This window comes from Setaria viridis, chromosome 7 (assembly GCF_005286985.2).
Source record: "Setaria viridis chromosome 7, Setaria_viridis_v4.0, whole genome shotgun sequence".
Classification (NCBI taxonomy): Eukaryota; Viridiplantae; Streptophyta; class Magnoliopsida; order Poales; family Poaceae; genus Setaria; species Setaria viridis.
The window spans coordinates 26,611,663-26,631,849 of record NC_048269.2 but is presented as its reverse complement, the minus strand read 5'-3'; the positions used below and the strand labels follow the sequence as shown (position 1 = coordinate 26,631,849).

General features: G+C 46.8%; 2 protein-coding genes across 3 annotated transcripts; one reads left to right on the top strand and one right to left on the bottom strand.

Moving 5' to 3' along the window:
- Positions 1-2,768: 2,768 nt before the first annotated feature.
- Positions 2,769-6,302, bottom strand: LOC117862823 (myb family transcription factor MOF1). Of its 2 annotated transcripts, none has more exons than XM_072295391.1 (6): positions 6,026-6,302; positions 5,509-5,585; positions 5,367-5,403; positions 4,783-4,870; positions 4,366-4,612; positions 2,769-3,381 (listed from the first exon to the last, which is right to left on the bottom strand). In XM_072295391.1, the coding sequence occupies exons 1-6, from the start codon at positions 6,153-6,155 to the stop codon at positions 3,049-3,051; spliced, it is 912 nt and encodes a 303-aa protein (XP_072151492.1). In that variant the 5' UTR covers positions 6,156-6,302; the 3' UTR covers positions 2,769-3,048. The 2 variants fall into 2 exon arrangements, with proteins under 2 accessions (XP_072151492.1, XP_034602235.1); XM_034746344.2 differs by having other exon boundaries at positions 2,769-3,378.
- Positions 6,303-14,401: 8,099 nt separating this feature from the next.
- LOC117862724 (uncharacterized) lies at positions 14,402-16,413 on the top strand. Its single transcript, XM_034746221.2, has 2 exons — positions 14,402-15,830; positions 16,023-16,413. Exons 1-2 carry the CDS (start codon positions 14,605-14,607, stop codon positions 16,201-16,203), a joined length of 1,407 nt encoding a protein of 468 aa, XP_034602112.1. The 5' UTR covers positions 14,402-14,604; the 3' UTR covers positions 16,204-16,413.
- Positions 16,414-20,187: the final 3,774 nt, after the last annotated feature.

The following is a 20,187-nucleotide window of genomic DNA, read 5'->3' as shown; positions in this document are numbered from 1 at the left end:
TACAAGCATCCATAGAATAATAAAAAGCTCCACCACAATGATGATATGGAGCCAACTATATGTGCTGACCGCCATTTGTGCACCCAAAACAGGAACTTGGACATCTGCATCACCAATGAACTCAAGAAAAGATGCAGTTGCCTCTTCTTTGGAAGTGAAACTCTTATAGTAAAGTTTGGATAACCAGTCACCTATTGATGGCATGTGACCCAATTTGCATACACCCCAGTCTTTCTACCTCGGTAGACTACATACCAAGCCATTGTGCCTTATAATGAAAAGAAAACATGATTCAATTGCAAGGTGTAGTATGATCAAAGAAATTGTGGTAGAGTAAAGGTTGACCTCAGATTTTTGTTTTGTTTTTCATCATCCCCTAACCTTGAGCTTGGAGCATCAGTGACAAGAACTCCAAATAAATCGCAACAGAAATAGGCAGCAAGAAAGAATAAACACGCAAATTGCTAGACAAGAAACAAAAATATGATCAACAACACATGAACAAAGAATGTTCCAGTACCCCACAAGCTCAGGGTCATCAGATATTACCCAGCAAGATCACTGGGCAAAAAATTGAATCATCACAGACATATGGTCTTACCCTTAATATCAGGTCATTGACAACCAAGAAAGAACAAACAGGCAAATTGCTAGACAAGAAACAGAAATATGATCAACAACACACGAACAAACAATGTCCCAGTACCTCACAAGTTCAAGGTCATCAGATGTTATCCAGCAAGATCACTAGGCAAAAAATTGAATCATCACAGGCATATGGTCTTACCTTGAACACCAGGTCATTGACAACCACCAAGAAAGAACAAACAGGCGAATAAGAAATCATCAACCAGAACAAAGACATATGATAGGTCCATCACAACCACAAGTTCATGTGTTCATGTCTACACCTCACAGCTCCCTCCTCATCACCTCCTGAAGGTGACACTATGTATCCTATGCTATACAAAAATATATGCAGCCTTGGACAGGCTTCAAATGGTGTCTCTATCATTACCAATAGTGGTTAGAGCTAACCCCAAAAGTCAGATTATATCATAGACAATTAGCATGGCTACTTGCAAAAGCACATATGCCAATCAAATGGCATCTAGGAGAAGTGGGCTTGGCTTAGGTAGGACCAGAGCCATAGGATCATATGGGCTTCTGTCATCTGAACAAAACACAGGCCTTCTGCTTTGTTCTTGAGCAGGTAGACAAGGGCACACATGAGTGCCTCTTGTGAGTAGCCAGGGCAGGCCATAACACAGCCATACAGATCCTTATGGACCTCATTATGCTGAGGAACCTTAAGAGCATCTGCAACAGAGGCAACAGCTACAATCATACCATGTATCAGTTGGTATTCTACCTCACACAACTTCCTCCTTTTACCACCTCTTCCTTCCTTGTCTTTGTCATCACTACCCTTTGAGTTGTCCACCCCATTGGATGCTTCAGTTGGTTTACCAGAATCAGCTTCAGTCCCACCTAAGAACATTGCAACTTGTTCTTCAACAGTGGCATATATACTGTCCATAACCAATTGTCTTGTATGAAACAAGTCACACAGTTGGAAAAAAGGTACCCTTCTCATCCTTAGCAGGTTTACACAATGGACATCACCAGATTCATAAATGAATCTTAGGTTAGTTATCCTCTACTGGTCCCTCTCTGCCATGGGTCCATAGGTAATGGAGTGAGCATCTTGACCTCTCCTCCTAAACCACATGAAAAACCATGTAGCCACTGCAGCAACCATAGCAGCAGCCGTCCGGCGCCTAGCTTGGAAATCCATATCTACCAATACAATGCAATGTTAATTAGAATTGAGAAGAAGCACTTGGGGTCATGTTATTAAGCAAGCTAACATTCAGAACTACATGGTTGCCCAAGACGTGGCTGCCACACTCGAGGGTGTTCCTCCGGTGGCAAGGATTCATCATCAACCTAGGCACTTTGCTCAGTAATACATAAATCAATAAATCCGATCCATATGTTTGAATAAACATAGATTCACATCACAAAAACATAGATCCACATGCACACGAACAAAAGCACCACATAGATCTGAGAATATAAGAACCTAGGGTTTATCGTCGGCAAACAAAAACTAACGAATCAATAGATCATCACACATCTAGATGGGGAGGAAGCATCGTTAGAGGAGGGGGGATGTACCGTCACACTACCGGAGGACCAACAATAGGCCGCCGGAGGACTTCGACCCGACTGGCGAACTGAGGTCGAAGAAGGGGAGGGAGAGGAGAAGGCGCACCAGGGAAATGGAGGGGAGTGAAGGCAATGGCGCGAGAATGGGGCGGTAACCCTAGCCTCCCGTGCCTTTATCCCCAGGACGGCGCCATCTCCTGCGCTCGTCCCAAATCTTCCCACCTTGCATCGCCCCGTCCTGGCTCACAAGGGAAGGTCGATGCCGAGTGGACGGAGGGATGCGGGATGGAATGGGGAAAATGAACGAGGGGGTGTGGGCCTTTCGTGCGGGTGGGCGAACCGAACAGGCCAAAGTTGGGGATGGTCCATCGGACGCCCCCCCCCTCCCAGCTACCAATCACGAAAAAGGGAGAGAAGAGGAGGGAGGGCGCATGCAGGAGGATTTGCGCAGGCAAGGTGGAAGATTGGCGCACGGGAGATTTGGGGGAGGGAGTAGCGGATCCGTTTCTACGATGAAGAGTCAGGCTGACTCTTGCACTGGCTCGTATTGACATCAATCTTTGAGCGAGATAAGCGTGGCATAGGAGATAGATGGATTGATTTTGAATTTCGCTTTCCTCCACATAGGATGCATGATGACGTGGACATATATGAGATAGCTTACCTGAACTCATTGGAGGAGGCCTTGCACATACTAGCTAGAAATAACATGCTATGATTCTAAGGTCATCGTCCTACTACCAACTTGGGATTAGCTACTACTAACTTTCTACTTGGTCATGATGCCAGGAACATCCTAAAGAAACGCCACGCCCGGCGATCACCAAAGCAAAAGCTGGTCGATCGATGTACAAAATCCAGAACTGGAGCAGTGATCTAAAACCCACACGTGGACAGGGAAAGCTCCAAGCTTAAACCCGGGCCAGCAAAGCGGTCTGAATGGCCGGAGCAGTCACTGGAGCTCCTCCTCGCCGGAGAGGCCGTGAGGATGCAGCTGCTCTCGCTCGGCGAGGAGGCGGCCATGGCGCGGGTGCAGTTTGGGTCCAGACCAAGGGACAGTGACAGGGAGCACTGCTCAGGTGGCTTGTCCTTTGCCGCAGTGCTGAAGTTGCCGAAGAGGGAGCATCCGTTTCCGTTTCCATCCTTGACGGAGCCCTGCTTCTGATTCGGCACAAGAACAAGATGGTTTGCTTCAGGTCTGCTTATCTGCTAAAGCCCAACGAAATCACAGTTAGAAAGAGTGATTTGCTACACTGATGGAAAGTATGGCACAAAAGAAACAAGCACTTCTGCAGTAACTGTAAAAAATTGTGGCATGCATCTAGACCGTCAGATTTCGCAGTGTTGGAGCTCGTTTTCTCTCTGCACTTAACACCACAAGGATCGTCAGGATCCGGGCAACGGGGTACAACAGCTATGGTATTCATGTGAATAGAAGCAAAAGGACGTGCAGTTTTCAGAAAATTTCAGTCAGAGCGTGCCATCAGAGAAGCTATAATGAGCAAATTCTATCTGCACCAGCATCATCATGAGAAGTACTGGGTGCAACGCAAGGCATGGACCTGAAAGCTGCAGAAGCCACTGCAACATGCCACTACTGCGATGTGAGAAGTAAATGCCTGAACCAATGTTATCATTTCTATTTAAAAACAACAGATACATTTCAAGAAGTGATTTTGCCAGCAATCTAGCCATGCTGGTGCTTGCATCTCCTTCTGAAGATACGGGTAATCAAATGCCTATTGGCGCGGCTGTGCCCGTATCCAGATACCGAGGTGATACCTGTACCAGCAATCCTAAATGTTGTGTTTCTTCTACACAACATGCGCCAGAGATACGACAGTCCTGTTCCTGCAGGAGGATCTTTGGATGTGGTTGCATTGGTCGATCAGGTATGAACTCTGAACCCCTAGCCCTCTCACACAACTAATATCAATACAAACGCTGTTAGAGATGTGTGCAGATTACTGAGTGCTATCAGGTTGGCTAGTTGGCCAACACAGGTAAACAACTTTTGTGCAAAAAATCTGCCACCAAATAACTATAGAAAAAAATTGCAGAATAGGATGTAATGCAAAGATAAGGATGGGAGTGTGAAAGGGAGCAGTTAAGACAAGGAAAGATTCATCTTCTTTTGATAAACCTTTTGACGATCTCTCTTTTCTACTGTGTTTTACTTTTTAGCTGATGTACCTTAAAGGGGTCAGATTCTTGCACCAAACATCCCACGGCTTGGAGGCTGGAAGCCGCAGCCGCAGCATCCCTCCTCTGCCATCTCAGGCCCTCCTCCTTTATTCTCCTGCGCGTCGCCATGGCTTGCATGTAATCATCGATGCAGTACAGGCTCCCAGCAGCAGCAGCTGCAGCGGCCGTCCTCGCCTCACTGATTCGATGGCTTCCCTGCATGCTCTCGTATGCGACCGCCGTCCCCATCCTGGCCCTGTTCATCCATCCAAAGACGACCCCCCATGTAAAAAGAGCAAACGGACAGACGCCATGGGAAAAGGCGCTTTAGCTTCTTGCGTCAAGATTAGGCCCTGGAAAAGCCTTGTCTTTAACTTGAACACACGTTGCAAAGATGGGGAGGGGAAAGGTGGTTGCAGGGCTAACCTTTTCAGTGGTGGGCACAGGAACTCCTTGGGGCCTTGCTCATCACCGGCGCATGAGTGCCTCCTTTGCAGCTGGGCTGCTTGCATCCCTGATGGAGTGATGGTGCCATGAAAGAAAGGTGTTTGGCTTTCCATTAGCAAAATCTATAGAAAGTGAGCGAGTATTTTTTTTTCAGATTTCGTTTTTACATTTGGCTTTCCAAATAGAGGGTTTGCATGATAAAGGTACTCATGACACATGAGAAGGGAATCTGGGGGTTGCTCGGAGTAGTTGGCAAGTGCAGTGAGCATGTGGGAAAGTGAACTTAGAGAAGTCACGCAAACCACAAGACAGTGTGATGCTTCTTTTTTAAATATATATATATATATATTAAAATAATATGGAATGTTCAGTTTACTGTTGTAGACGTGTGTTTTGCTCCTGAACATTGAATAAACAATGCAGCTAAGCTGCACAGCGTTGACATGTAAAACAATTAAAAATACGGCCAAGAGAGAACAAAGAAAGAAATGACTTGGGAGGAATGTAGTGATAGACTGGTGGGCAAAGAAGCAAACGAAACGAGGGTTCATTTCATCTCTCACCTCTTCTTCCCGCGCCAAGCCTCGCAGCTCTGTACATCTGCTCATCAGAAGGGCAAATGGAGGAATCAAAAGCTTTGCATTTGCATACGGCATGGCGTGCAGGCGTGAACGGTGAAGGGATGAAGAAGAGAAATTAAATCACCTGGAGATGGCTCTTGACATGAGATATGGTAAGCCCCTTGGCGCCCATGAACTGGAGAATGAGCTTCGGCGTAGCCTCTGCAATTTACACCAGAAAAACGGTAATTAGCCTGTTGCAAACACAACTGGGAATAACAGGAAGGCGCAAGAAGACAACCAATTTTAGAACATAAAAGACAAGAAAGCACTTCATGGCGACAATTAAGAAAAAAAATTGAATCTCTCAAGAACAAGAATACTACACGCGCGTGCATCAAACAACGAACTGAGCGCTAAAGAGGAGGAGGAGGAAGAACAGCATGTACTAGAACCAAACAAGGCGGCGTGTGAGAGATAATCTACAGCTAGTACCATCAACGGAGAAGAGAAGAATGGCACCAGCAAGGGAAAGGTACATTTAGCAAACTCGAGAAGAGAACGCACTGTCTAAAGCCCTTTGACACCATGAATACAACACACATGGGAGGGCAGCAAGGTAGGAGGGGATAAGCGGAAGGAGAAGGTAGAAGGGAACGCACTGTCTTGGCCGCCGAGGCACTCTATGGCTCGCACGAAGCTGCGGTGGAGGTCGGCGGTCCACCTCATCCTGGGCTCCTTGGACCGGATGTACTGCCTCACGGCGCCGTTCCTGCCGCCGCCGCCGCCCATCTCCTCGATCGCCAGCAACGACGACGGGACCTCCCTAGCTGGACGATGGAGCTCGCCACACGCCCGAGCAAGAGCCGCGCGGCGGCAGGTGCTGGAGGAAAGAACCAAACTTCCGCTTTTTTCCCCCTCCTCCTCCCGGCACCTCTCCTCCACTATAAGCCCAGCCAGAGGTGCTGCACCGGCAGCGGCAGGCAGCGGCTCCCTCTCGCGACCGGGAGAGAAGTAGAGAACAAGCTGCTTGCCGCTCCTAGCTCCTCGCGGCGGGCTACACCGTGTCTCTTCCTCGCTCTCCCCTCCACGCCCTCAAAAGACGAGTGGGGCGTAGGCTTATAAGCTGCTGGATTCTCGGCGCTTCGTTCACTCCCTCTTGTATGGTATGGGGCTATGGGCAATGGGCATAGCTCTTCCTGTCTGTCTGTGCTACGCTACGTACTGATGGTACAGAGATGGGCTGTCTGAACCGTCTCGTTGGGCCTGTCGCGGATTAGCGGAGCGCAACACCGTTCGATCCATGGTGTCAACTGAACGGTAAACCTACTGCACTCACAGATACCGGATACGTCCATCATTAGCTGAATTTAATGGGTCTGCTGTCTGCAGAGATGGGTAGAGTCTTGTTTCCGTGGAGATGGATGAAAACCCTGCGAAAGCAAAGCTTCTTTACGAGTGAAAAGACGGCAGCTTCCTCCAAGTAATGGCCTGTGCCTGCTACGCGGATCGTATCTCGCAGCGCGTCAGCAGTTATGGTGCCTCGGGGGTTCAATCCTAGCAACCATCTTCTCTCTCTCTGTTTTGAGAGTTGACACCGATTTCTACAGCTCTCTCCGCATTATCCACTCGTGAGGTTGTTGACAATTAAAATTGACATGCCTGGATAAATCGAAGCATCCGGATTGCATAGAACATTTTTCTTTCTCTTTGTAGAACATTTTCTTTATACTGCTGGAGCATTTCCCACCGGAACGGTAAGTGAAAAAATGTGCCAGCGGTAGACAAAATGTTCCACCAGAAGAGATAAGTGGAAAATGCTCTGACATTTTAAAATGTATTTGTGATGATTTTCAGTAGCACATGCGGTGCTTGTAAAACAATCGATGCCGCTCGCTTGCCAACCGGCTTCCGGTATCCGAACAGGAAAATCAAGGTGGCAACAGCACTGGGAACTGGGAGTGGAAGTGGAATTCAAAAGGGAAGCAACAGCGCGGCGGCAAGTGAACAAACGGAAGGGGACAAAAAGGATGCACTGGTCCAGACACCTCAGACCGAGAGGTCCACGCCAAGACACAGGCAGCCCACAGTGAACTGAAAACACCCATCCGGCCAGGCCATCCAGTCCGTCCTCCGGCCAAACATGCCATGCACGTCCTTTGCGCTGCCCAAATCACAGCGCTCTGCGAAATACTCCTAGTAGTCCACCAGCTAGCCCTATTCCAGCCAGGTCCCCGACTCTCCAGCCAAGCCATGCCAACCCAGCCTTTCAGCCTGTTCGCTTCAGCTTATTCAGCCGGCTTATCAGCCATCAAACAGTGTTTTCCTCTCACAACAAATCAGCCATTTCAGCTTTTCAGCCGGCTTATAAGCTGAAGCGAACAGACCCTGTGACTCCATCAACCGGCGACAGCGACATGGACGGACGCTCAGAACTCAGACCTCAGACGAACGGGGGAGAGAGCTATCTGTACTGCCTACTAGCCTACAACTACTGTCTACTCGCAAGTCGCAACAGTGCAGGAGTATGTGGTATGTGTAATGCGAGCCGTGTACGCGAAAAAGAAGACGGCCACAGAACAGAATCTCTGGGCTTCGGATTTCTCTTGCCAAATCTTGTCACGCTCCCACCGCCTAGGCTGCTGAGGCTATAGTAGAATAGCTATAGCTACGCTTCTCCACACGGCCGCTGCTGCCTGCTGCGACTACTCGACAGTCCATCCATTGCTGCAGCTGCTGCTACACACAAGGCAAAGGTACGCCGGTCACCATGGTGGCTTGGTGCAGTGCACAGCTCCCTCCCAATCTCCCATTACTCGCCCGGCGAGCCTACGCCTCCTTTTTCCTTGTTTGGCCACGCACAGCCTACACGCCCCCAGTGGCCAGTACGCCCCGCCACACTGGCAGCTATACGCGGCGTCCATGTCCATGCATGCACATGCCATGCGATTGATGCGGATGTGCTTAGTGCTCTGTGCGCAGCACGCCAGCGTCAGAACGTACCCTGATCGCATAGATTCGAGCAGAGTCAAGTTGCAAAAAAAAATGCCACTGCTGTATACGGAGTATACTACTACGGCCGGCTAGAAGTCTAGAACGACGTGAGCAGTACACTGTACACGTACGCTCGTAGAATACGACAACAACTACTTGGATAGCATGTGCGTGGACTGCAGCATACATCGTCATACGGAGTACTACGTACCTGGGGTGCCCGTCAGTACTACGTGTGTTTCGTTCCGTATCTGTATTTATATGCACGCGGCCAGCTACGGGTGCGTACAATGATACCAGCGTGAGACGCGTACTGCACCTGGTATACCGTATAGGGCTGCCGCTGCTGGTATGGTACTAGGGGGTCCTACTCCTACGGGAATCTTTCGACCGTAAATGAAGTTGGAACATCCAACTATGATTAATAGATGAAAATACAAAAAGAAATGAGCTATTTGAATTTTGATCTCATCTGATGGCTTCTAGTTCAAAAGACGTGGTCTGCATGGTGGGATGTATGTGCTAACTTGAGTTAATTTTTCTATAGTAACGGTGAAGTAAAGTGGGTACTTTAGAAACATATACAGGGAGGCTATTTTATAATAACAGAAATAGATAACTTAGATGTTCCTCGATTATTTTAATACGTAATTGAGGTGGGTAATTTATATGTAATAAATTTAGAAGATCATTCTAGATTAATTTTCACGGTGGTATAGTTGGTTATTTGCCTGAAGATTAGGAAGCTACCTCATAGTATGTTCCGCAATACTGTATTTATATATATATTTAGTGGTTACTCTTGGCTACTTTTCGTATGGCTGATGTGTTTTTAGTTTAGATATGGATTAAGTGCTACCCTCAACTATTTTCTTAACAATTAAGGGATATTTTCTAAGAAAATAGATGTGATATAATAATTATTATTCTGTCATTGATTATTTGAGTTTATTGGTTGATCACAAATTTTCTTTATTTTTTAAGCAACTATGAAATTTATTTTTTTTCTAAGCTAACGTGGAAGCTCTAAAGAAGGCACTAATTAGTTATAATAAGACAAGAATACAAGATACGATGAGAGTACAAGCCATGCTGCATGGTCCATGTATTGGTACAGCAGAGGCATACGTAATAGAACTGTAGAAGTATCATCGCCTACTGGTACACGTACGGCGCCATGGTGGCCAATCAATGAAGTACGCCAGTTTAACTATCGACATGGTCAAAGATCGAATTTACACACGACGTGTGCTCTACTCCATGGAGTATTTTCTCTTCTTCCCTTTTCATTTTCCTTCACTCTGGCTAATCTGGAGGCGTGTCTTTGCATGGGCCACTGGCTAGTGATGAACTGACGACTTGACGAGCGATCAAGCTCAGATCACGTAACCGACCGGCATCCGTCCGCAGCGCGCTGTGGCTACACCTGCCAGCCCTATACAAGGCTAGGTGCCTAGGTCAGGTCGAGCTCTATTCTTGGGAGCAGTAAACTGTGAACAACTCAAATCAGCTCGCGTAGACGATTGGACCTGGCTGCATGGATGCATGGAGACGTCGGTCGTACTCACACGTCACATCGATCTGTCCACCGGTAGTAAAATCTAGTAATCTCAGAGAGACAGAGAGTTTTTAAAAAAGAAAGAACAAAAACCGTCTCCGGTGTCCCCGCTTCACCCTGCAGGAGAGTCGGGGACTTGCAACGGAACAAACGGGATTTAATTCTTGCAGGGCCTGGACCGTTGCCTTGCCGTGTGTTTTTGTTCAGGGCTACGGGGGAGTACTTTTCGTTCCGCTCACGCAAAGGTCAAACTCCCAACTTTGACATCATGAAAAAGAAGATTCCCCATCACATCAAACTTGCGGTACATGCATGGAGTACTAAATGTAGACGAAATCAAAAACTAATTACATAGTTTTGTTGTACTTTGCAAGACGAATCTTTTGAGCCTAATTAGTCAATATTTGGACAATAATTCACAAATACAAACGAAACGCTACAGTTGCGCATTTATGACAAAATGCTAATTTTGTCACTCCCAAATTGAGAAGTAAACAAGGCCTAGATGCAAACAAAAAGCACCCGCTCATGCAAAGGTCTGCTGAGATGCAAGCAAAAGGCACTCAAAGTTTTTGCTGTCCCTTGCATGCGTTCAGAATGCAGAGAGGATTTTCTTCCCAGGTTAAGTCACGGGAAAATGTACAGGAGCGCATACGTTGTTTTGTCGTAAATGGTGGGAGCAGTGAAAGGGCATAAACAGAGGGGAACAAGCTAGTTGTTGGCAGCTTGCCAGAATAAAATTAAAAAAAAAAGAATGAAGGAAGCGATGTGCAGAGAGATTCACAAGCTCTGAGCATAAAGATTTTGTGCCTCTGGAAATTCCTCGCACCATGCATTAGCTTCCATGCCTGAACATGGAGAGGGTGGTAGCTAGAAGACAGGCCTAAGTTTTCAATGAGGCGGGCAGGCGGCAGTGCAGAAGGCCTCTCGAGGAACGCAGCAGTATGAACTGGGAGGCGAATCGAGCAGCTGGGATACTGACCGAAGCCTACGGAGGCTAGGCACTTTTTACTCTCTGTGCTTCCATCCTTCCCTTTGCTTTGCCTACTTGTAGAAGCAAAGTTGCCATAAAAGTTGCGTAGAAACCAAAGTTTTGGCCGCGGCGCGGCTCTGCCGGCTCTGCGGCAGGCGGCAGCTCACGGATATGTGCGAAAGGACAAAGGACGAGAGCCATGGCATGGCGGCATGGCGCAACAGCGCAAGGCTGCTAGGACAGTGGGACTGACACCGCCCACCGGGCAATGAGAAATTCCCTTCTTCTCCTTTTACCATTAACTGAGATGGCCGACGTGGGTAAGGGGGTGGTTGATACGAGGTACTAAACTTGAGGAGAGTCACATCGGATGTTCGAACGCTAATTAGAAGGACTAAACATGAGCTAATTATAAAACTAACTGCAGAACCTCTATACTAATTCACGAGATGAATCTATTAAGCCTAATTAATCCATCATTAGCAAATGGTTACTGTAGCACCACATTGTCAAATCATGAACTAATTAGGTTTAATAGATTCGTCTCGCGAATTAGACTCTATCTGTGCAATTAGTTTTATAATTAGACTATATTTAATACTTCTAATTAGTATCCAAACATCCGATGTGACAGGTACTAAAGTTAGGGTATGTTACCAAACAGGGGCTAAGCCTTCTAAATTATATTCCTCTGTTGATTCAGATTCTTTTTTATTCTCACATTCATAATGTTGGTTATCTAGGTATATAACATTTTCTTTTTTACAGTTAAGTAATGGAGGTTCATTACAAATTGAGGGAGACATACAAATATTTTCAGGTAAAAAGCATATGGGCAAAGCAAGAAAGCAACACTTGGTCGCTTTTAAGGTGCGGGGAATTTTTAAGAAGGTTCCATGAGTTAGTTTTTTTTTATAACATAGATAGGTAGTTCAGAAGCAATTATTAGGGTACTCTCGATCAGTTTTTTTAATAATCCCAGAGGTAGGAAATGCTAAGCATGCATCTGTGAATTGATGCATAGATTAGACATAACGTAAAAGGGACAGGACTGTGCTGCAAAATTATTGAGGCCTTTACTCTTTCTAAACTTTTTGGGCTACAAACTAAAATCATGTTCAGTCTTATCTCGATGAAGGAAACTGCCACTATATGAAATATGTCGATCCACCTCTTCCTGAGCCAACCCAAGAGTACATCCACTACCTCAAGTGCAAGTTCTTTGACCTCGAGAGTAAGGTCGAGAATCTTCAATCTGAAGTTGATGCAAATCCTTAGGCAGTTAACATGGCATGTGACTTGATTTGTACCGATTCGTGGTGCAAGTACCCCTACCACCGCAACAAGGATCGCTCTCCGTCTCCGCCATCCTCCAGGGGTGCTGGCTACTATGGAGCTGAGCTCTCCCAACTCTCGCAAAGCCAGTTCTACTAGACAGTAAACATGGCTCTATTCCCGGCTATTTCAATTACTTAAGGTATACTAGGTTTAGCAACGGCACTTGTTTAGGATAGCATCTGTGCTGCATATCCCACTGCAATATATAATTAATTGTTCGCTCTAGAGCTGTTGTTGTTCGTATGTTGCAGGGACGGATCCACAGGGTATGCCGGGTGGGCCACGGCATACCTTGGGACCCAGCTATAAATATATACATACATAGGCCGTGTTAAGTTATATTATAGCTCTCCACGCGCTGAGCAACTCAACTCTGCAGGTGATACGTGATAGCCCATGTGCTGCTGGCTAAGGCCTGGTTTGGTTGGTTTGCTTATTTTTAAGCACCCGTCACATCGAATGTTTAGATACTAATTAGGAGTATTAAACGTAGACTATTTACAAAATCCATTACATAAGTGGAGGCTAAACGGCGAGACGAATCTATTAAGCCTAATTAGTCCATGATTTGACAATGTGTTGCTACAGTAAATATTTGCTAATGATGGATTAATTAGGCTTAATAGGTTCGTCTCGCTGTTTAGCCTCCACTTATGTAATGGATTTTGTAAATAGCCTACGTTTAATACTTCTAATTAGTATCTAAATATTGATGTGACACTTGCTTAAAAATAAGCAAAGGGAACCAAACGCCCCCTAAGGCGCTACAAGATGGCCCACTAGGCCGCTTGCGCATCTGGCAAGGGAGGGGGAGGTAGTCGGCGCTTGGATTCTCGGCTCAGCGCATCGCGGCTTGCACTACCGTCGCATCAAGCATGAGCTGTCCCATCTCCAGTTGAAACTTTTGTGGAAGAATAGCAGAATGGAGTGATAATTGAAGAAATCACGGATCCTATGCCCTCGCCTCCGCCACTACAACCACCCGCAGGTTGAATTTTATCCTAAGGACTTCTCCAACAATGATTTGCTAAAACTTGAATTGCAACTTGATAATTATATTGATGACATGCAATGAGATGATAGCCTCAAGGGTCTAGACAACATCGTTGATCTCTTAGTTAAGCTTGTTCAAACACGGAGGCACAAAGTGTATGATATAGTTTACTTGCTTCTCAAATTGATATTGCTTTTACCAGTGGCAACATCGAGTGTTGAAAGGGTATTTTCTGCATTGGTTATAGTGAAAATAAAGTCAAGGAATAAGCTAGATGATAGTGTTTTGGACGATTATCTAGTCACATTCATTGAGCGGGATATTTTCTTCCAAGTGAATGAATATAATATAATCAAGATATCCATGTCATTCAAAAAGCGGCGGGTAAACAAAGCAGACAAGTAATATTGTACTTTTATGCTATATTTCGAACTATTTGTATTTCATTTGAACTATTTATATTGTGATTTGTTTTTGTTTCTAGCTTAATCTTTAAATTTAAGACTTATCATGTTATTTAGTGCATGTTGTTTACCGAATTAGAATATGATTTTATCAAATTGTAAATGGTTTTATCGAATTGCATAAGATTTTTTTCGGCATACCCTGTGGTAAAATCCTAGGCCCGCCACTAGTATGTTGTGCACGAATTTTCGTTTCTATCTATTTTGCTGAAAACAGCTATGTATCTAATGGTCAGGAGTTAATTCATTTTCAATTATTTTCCTCAAAGCTCTCTACCTCTCTCAAATTACGAAGTTTCATATTGCAACTAAAAGTGACATATCTGAATATTTAGTGCTTCCAATGTAACTAGATATTTTTTTTAAATATCACACAAAATTACATGAAAACAAAATAAAAAAACCCATGTCATAGCCGGTTCAAACCGGCTATAGCTGCCAACACACACATAAACTAGGCCCCTGGAGAGCTAGCTACCGTCGTTTCAAACGGTGCTACCTATGTCCACCGCTCCAACCGCTGTTTCAAATGACGGTGTTTGATCCGGCGGCAGAAGGCTACTTCTGCAAATTTTTGAATCCCCTATTTATTTCTGCAAATTACGTAAAATATAAAATATAAAAATAAAAATATAAAAAATTCCGAGGTATGGGTGTGGCCGATCGCAGATCGAACGGTGGATTGAGATTTCGTTTGCTTTAACCTAAAGGAAGATTATCCCCTCGCCGCCACCCACCCGTGTTTTCCCCGTCGCCGTCCTCCTCCTCCTCCTCCTCCTCCACGGCTCCACCTTCCCCCCGAAACCCTATGCTGTTCGTTTCGATCCCATCTTGGATTTGATTCTCCAGCAAGGATAGCAGCTCCCAACTTCGATTCGGACTCCTCCCGGCTGAGATCGAGCGGAGAGATCCAAGCAACAATGAGCAATGAGGTATCCACACACCCCTCTCTTTGTCCGCCTCTACACGGCCACCCTCCCAACAATGTTCCCTGGGTGCTCCTCGACTTGCATGCCTACGTCGCCGACCGCGAAAATTCCACCTCCGCCTACTCCGAGATGAGCAACGGCAAGGCAATCAGGGTCACCTTCTGCACGGCGCCCCCGCCGCTCGTCTCCTACATCTGCGTCTGGTGCCCTGACCTGCCACCGACCGAGTTGATCATGGAGCCCACCATCGAGGCGGCGGAGGCAGATCTCGTCCTCTTCCGCCTCTCGCTCAGCGATTACCCCAATCAACGCGACTACTTCGTCTACAAGGCCGGCGGTGGCAAGCGGGGGCCCTGGCTGTGGCGCGTCGAGGAGCCTGACCTATACATGCCTTATCGCTACAGCAGTGCGCTCCTCCCCCGCCGCGACCTCGAAGAGGGTGGCTCCACCAGCCCACACGCAGATGAGCACGGCCACTTCTACATCGCCGCACTCAATCTCACTGCCAACCCGTCTGCGAGCTTCGAATTCTGTCTCTATGACTCCATGGACAAGAAATGGACCACCAGCACGATTTCTCTCCTCATGCCAATGACCCATATCACGGCCAAGGTGATTGCACTCGGAGGAGGTGTAGTGGCATTTGTTGACCCCTGGCGGGGCATCCTCGTCTGCGACTTGCTTCACCGCGGAAGTGAGCGGTACTTGCCTTTACCCCGAGATCTCATCAGATTCGGCTTCCGCTGTGATGAGATTCTGCTTCATCGGGACTTTGCTTTCAGCAAAGGTCGCCTTACTCTTGTTGAAATGCACCGCAGCTCTGATTGCCAGGGCTGGGATATTTCCACATGGAGCATCTCCAGTCCTTGGGAGGAGCAGGATAGTTGGCGGAAGGAATGCACTGTCAATACTCACAGTATAATAATTGATGATGACACTGCCAATGTCGAATTGCTGCCTAAGCTGCAGGACAATGGATCCACTCTGCGGCCATCCCTTGATAGTCTCTTATTAGCATATCCCGTGCTCAGCTTGAGTGACAATCGGGTTGTTTACCTCATGGGCATGGTTGACCGCTGGGACAAGAAGGCATTGGTGCTGTCTGTTGGCACGATGGATGCAAGGCTACAGGGAGTTGTCATCTTCGACGCAGAAAGAATGCTTGGTTACACCTGGATTCAGTCCAGGATCTCCAATTTTTTCAGCATGCACTCCAGGTGATTCCCTGTCTTCCGCCAGCAAATGGCAAGCCCCTAGATAAATAGCATGGTAAACTGATGTATGTCTATATTTTCTGAAATCACAATATCTCTAGACATTGGTGCTGCTCAGTAGCCAACAAGCCATTTTACCAGAAGGCTTTAATACAAGCTCTTTTGCACTAACATATGGGCTGTTTTGCTGGGCAGGTGGAGAGGGAAATTGAAACGACCTGGGAAGTTCCAAGTGTGTTACCCTCACAAGCATCATCAGACTGGATTCACTATGATGCACGGTGTGGAGTTTGGGCCAATGCAACGCCATGGTGGGGCTAAAGAGCAACAGGATACTGGAGCTGAAGATGGGGATAATAAAATGGCAGTGGATTGATCTTGTATCAAGTACGGTCCTCGAATAAATGTTGATTTTGGTGTCCCTGCCTAGTATTTTGTCGTTGTGTAAGACTACTGTGATGACTAGATTTGCCTCTGGCTTATCAGGGTTAAATTTATACTCATTTCAAATGGTAGGTTGTTTTTAGGTGTCTTAAGTCAAACTTGTTACACTTTTGCCATTCAGAAAAGTTGATTGTCCCCACCATTCCCTGTGTATCATACTCATCTCTGCTCATTTTTTGTTGGCCATTTGTTCGATGTGCAAGTATGAAGTTCTTTTGACCCCATTTCCTTATTGAATTAGTACTAGTTGCAACGGGCGTACAAGACTTGAACGAAGTGACAAACTATTTCAAAAGAAAAGGAATTATACAAGACACCTAATGATCAAGTCACGGTATATATAAATGTAAAGCCAAGGTGTTCGCCAATAAGCAAAGAATGGGAAGACTTTGCCTGTTGTACATGACCATCATCAGTTAACTTTGGAGGCATGCTATAGCATAAGATGGATGATTTTACTCCACCGAAGTTCATATACATTCAAACTAAAGAAAATATATGTCCGAACAAAGGTAATCACCACAAATAAGATTGAAAAAATAAATACAATGTTGGGCCCAGTTGTAGATCGGTGCACTTTTCTGTGCCAACAAAAATATTACATTGTGTACTAGTGCAGGCGTCCAGCCAACGATCGATCGAGCAAGTACAGCGCATCACACACCGTGGATGGGAGCGGGTGCCCATTGGCAGGAAAGTAAAAGCGAAGGTAGAAAAAGCAGACGTCCCCGTCAGTCTCTGGCCTGCTGCCGGTCGGAGCCGGACGGCCCAGAGGGCTGCCGCCGTACTGCCGTAGCCTGCAGCGAGGCAAGCCGCCTGACAAGCGGATCTCCGGCCCTCCTGTACGCCGCGAGGCCGCCGGTCGCCGGATCCGCCATCCGCTGCCCCGAACTCTCACAAGCCTGGTGCCGGTTGCTTATTTTTAGCACCTATCACATCGAATGTTTAGATACTAATTAGGAGTATTAAACATAGATTATTTACAAAACTCATTACATAAGTGGAGGCTAAACGGCGAGATGAATCTATTAAACCTAATTAGTCCATAATTTGACAATGTGTTGCTACAGTAAACATTTGCTAATAATGGATTAATTAGGTTTAATAGATTCGTCTCGCCGTTTAACCTCCACTTATGTAATGGATTTTGTAAATAATCTACGTTTAATACTCCTAATTAGTATCTAAACATTCGATGTGACACCTGCTAAAAATAAGCAAAGCACCTGTTACGCTCGGGCGGCGTGTAACACGACGTGCCAAGCCGGAACGGCAGGTACCGATCGAACTAGGTCAGTAGCTAGGTCGTCGTGCCGCGTGCGACGCCCGGGCTACGCTACGTACCTAGGATAGGAGTAGCTACGTACGCGAGCGCACAGGAGGTGAGAAGGAGCGACTTGGGCCTTGTTTACTTCACCCCCAACTTCCAACTTTAACACTATGCAAAAAGAAGATTCTCCATCACATCAAACTTGCGGTACATGCATGGAGTACTAAATGTAGATGAAATTAAAAACTAATTGCACAGTTTTGTTGTACTTTGCGAGACGAATCTTTTGAGCCTAATTAGTCAATGTTTGGACAATAATTCACAAATACAAACGAAACGCTACAGTGTGCTACAGTGCCGGCACAGTAATTTTGGCACTCCCAATTTTAGCAACTAAACAAGGCTTGATCTCCTCTTGTGATATGTCTTGTGCAGCGCGCCCAGAGGCGAGCACTGCTGGCTACTAGAGAACTGACTGATCCCTTTTTAGTCCCGGTTTAATTTAAGCCTAGAAAAAAAGTGGTGCGCCATGATAGGCTACAATTTAGGGGGTTTTTGGTTCCCTTTGCTTATTTTTAGCAAGTGTCACATCGAATGTTGAGATACTAATTAGGAGTATTAAACGTAGGCTATTTACAAAATTCATTACATAAGTGGAAGCTAAACGGTGAGACGAACCTATTAAGCCTAATTAATCCATCATTAGCAAATGTTGACTGTAGCAACACATTGTCAAATCATGGACTAATTAGGCTTAATAGATTCGTCTCGCCGTTTAGCCTCCGCTTATGTAATGGATTTTATAAATAGTCTACGTTTAATACTCCTAATTAGTATCTAAACATTCGATGTGACAGTTGCTTAAAAATAAGCAACCGAACCAAACCAGGTCTTACTCCCAGTTGGTATTTGCAATCGGGACTAAAGGGGAGTCCCGGTTCAAAAATCAACCACTCGTGGGGATCCATTAGTCCCGGTTGAAAAATTCAGACACACGTGGAGACCCTTTAATCCGGGTTGGTAAGATCAACCGGGACTAAAAGTTCACCCTTTAGTCCCGGTTGGTATTACCACCCGGGACTAAAGCAACCGGGATAAAATGGGGTCCTTAGTCCCGGTTGAAAACTCCAACCGGGATAAAAGGATCCCCCACGGGTGGCTGGAAAACGAATAAAGCCCTCGAACCCTTTTTATCCTGGTTGGTGTTTCCAACCACGATAAAAAGGGTCCCCCATGTGTGGCTGGGAAAGGACTAAATCCCTCGAACCTTTTTATCCCGGTTGGTAGTCTTTAATCCCGTTGGTGTTACCAACCCGGATTAAAGGGTCCTCCATGAGTTAATACAAAAGGATAGCATCCCCTATATAGGCAGATGTGGTGTGTAGGTGAGATGGTAAGGAAGCTACGCGCGAGGCTTGAGGTCATGGGTTCAAATCTCACGGACCGCGCACACGCATATTTCATGTGAAAAATCGCGTAACTTGTGACTTGCGCGTGTGGAGGGCCTCCCAGAGACCCCTGGGATAAAGGGGCGGGAGGCAGACCCTGGCGTGGCGACCGTTTTACCAACCGGGATTAAAAGGGGGTCTTATATCCCGGTTGAGGGACTCGGGATAAAAGATCTCTCCTTTTATCTCGACTGATTAATCACGGATCGTTTTTCAGGAGATATGCACCCTACCAACCGGGACTAATATGAGTTCTGTAGCAGTGAAGGCAGGCGTACAGTGCAGCGTAATGTCACGTCTTTCCGGGAGAGTTACGGGAGCCAGCTCGGCGGTCTACCGCCTATTACTCCCTGTGCGACAGGCGCGCCGTGCCGTCGTACGCGGCAGAGCTTGCTTGCCTTGTTCTTACAGCAGTGGATAGGCATGGCATCTACTGGCCGCTGGCCCTGTGCACAGAGCGCGCCGGGCAGCGGCGACCTGCATGGTGGAGCCTTGCCGTCCTGGCCTTCCGCGGCGGCATACCGCATAGGTAGCGGATGATGCTGGCAGCACCGGGTACGTGCCTGATGCCGCCGTCGTGTCTGTAGTAGGGAATTTTGCAGCGTCCAAGACCCGGCTTCCACACGTAGCAGAGAGGAAAGAAGCTTTTCTTTTTGAGGGCCAGAGAGGAAGAAGCTTGTGCATGCATAGCTGCGAGGACTCTGAACTTTGGCCGGATAGAGCACCTCCAATGCGCGGTAGGAACCTGATCCTATGGCCTATGGCCTATGGCCCTATGGGTATGTATGGAGGGCGATTCTATACGTTACTGCTAGTGTAACGACTCGTTACCAAACTTACCATGGAATAAAAATTTCTATACAACCTCTCTCTCCTCTAGTCTATGACGCGGGGCGCGTACACGCTTCGAGACACAGCCAGCAGGTGCTGCGGCTACTGTGGGCTCGCTCTTTACTCCTTGTGCAACAGGCGCGAGGTACACACGGCGCTGGGATACCCAACTAGCGCAGAGCTTTACCTGTCTTGTTATGGAATACAATATGGATATGGAGCAGTACGCTGGCGGTATAGGGCCACAGTGCATAGGCATGTCGTCCAGTGCAGCGCCCGCGGTGCAGGCAGATCGAGCCTCGACCGCGGCGGCGACAGTGTGCTAGGGCAGCAAGCGACGACCCTTCCCCTCGCCTATCGTCCGGGC

What these genes read in the sequence shown, in the direction of transcription:
- LOC117862823 (XM_072295391.1), bottom strand. Translation starts at nt 6,155, where the DNA reads ATGGGCGGCGGCGGCGGCAGGAACGGCGCCGTGAGGCAGTACATCCGG. An exon ending in GTGCCTCGGCGGCCAAGACA is followed by an intron (nt 5,586 to 6,025) that starts GTGCGTTCCCTT and finishes TGTAAATTGCAG; the next exon opens with AGGCTACGCCGAAGCTCATT. An exon ending in CTGTGCCCACCACTGAAAAG is followed by an intron (nt 4,613 to 4,782) that starts GTTAGCCCTGCA and finishes ATGGATGAACAG; the next exon opens with GGCCAGGATGGGGACGGCGG.
- LOC117862724 (XM_034746221.2), top strand. Translation starts at nt 14,605, where the DNA reads ATGAGCAATGAGGTATCCACACACCCCTCTCTTTGTCCGCCTCTACAC. An exon ending in TTTTTCAGCATGCACTCCAG is followed by an intron (nt 15,831 to 16,022) that starts GTGATTCCCTGT and finishes TTTGCTGGGCAG; the next exon opens with GTGGAGAGGGAAATTGAAAC.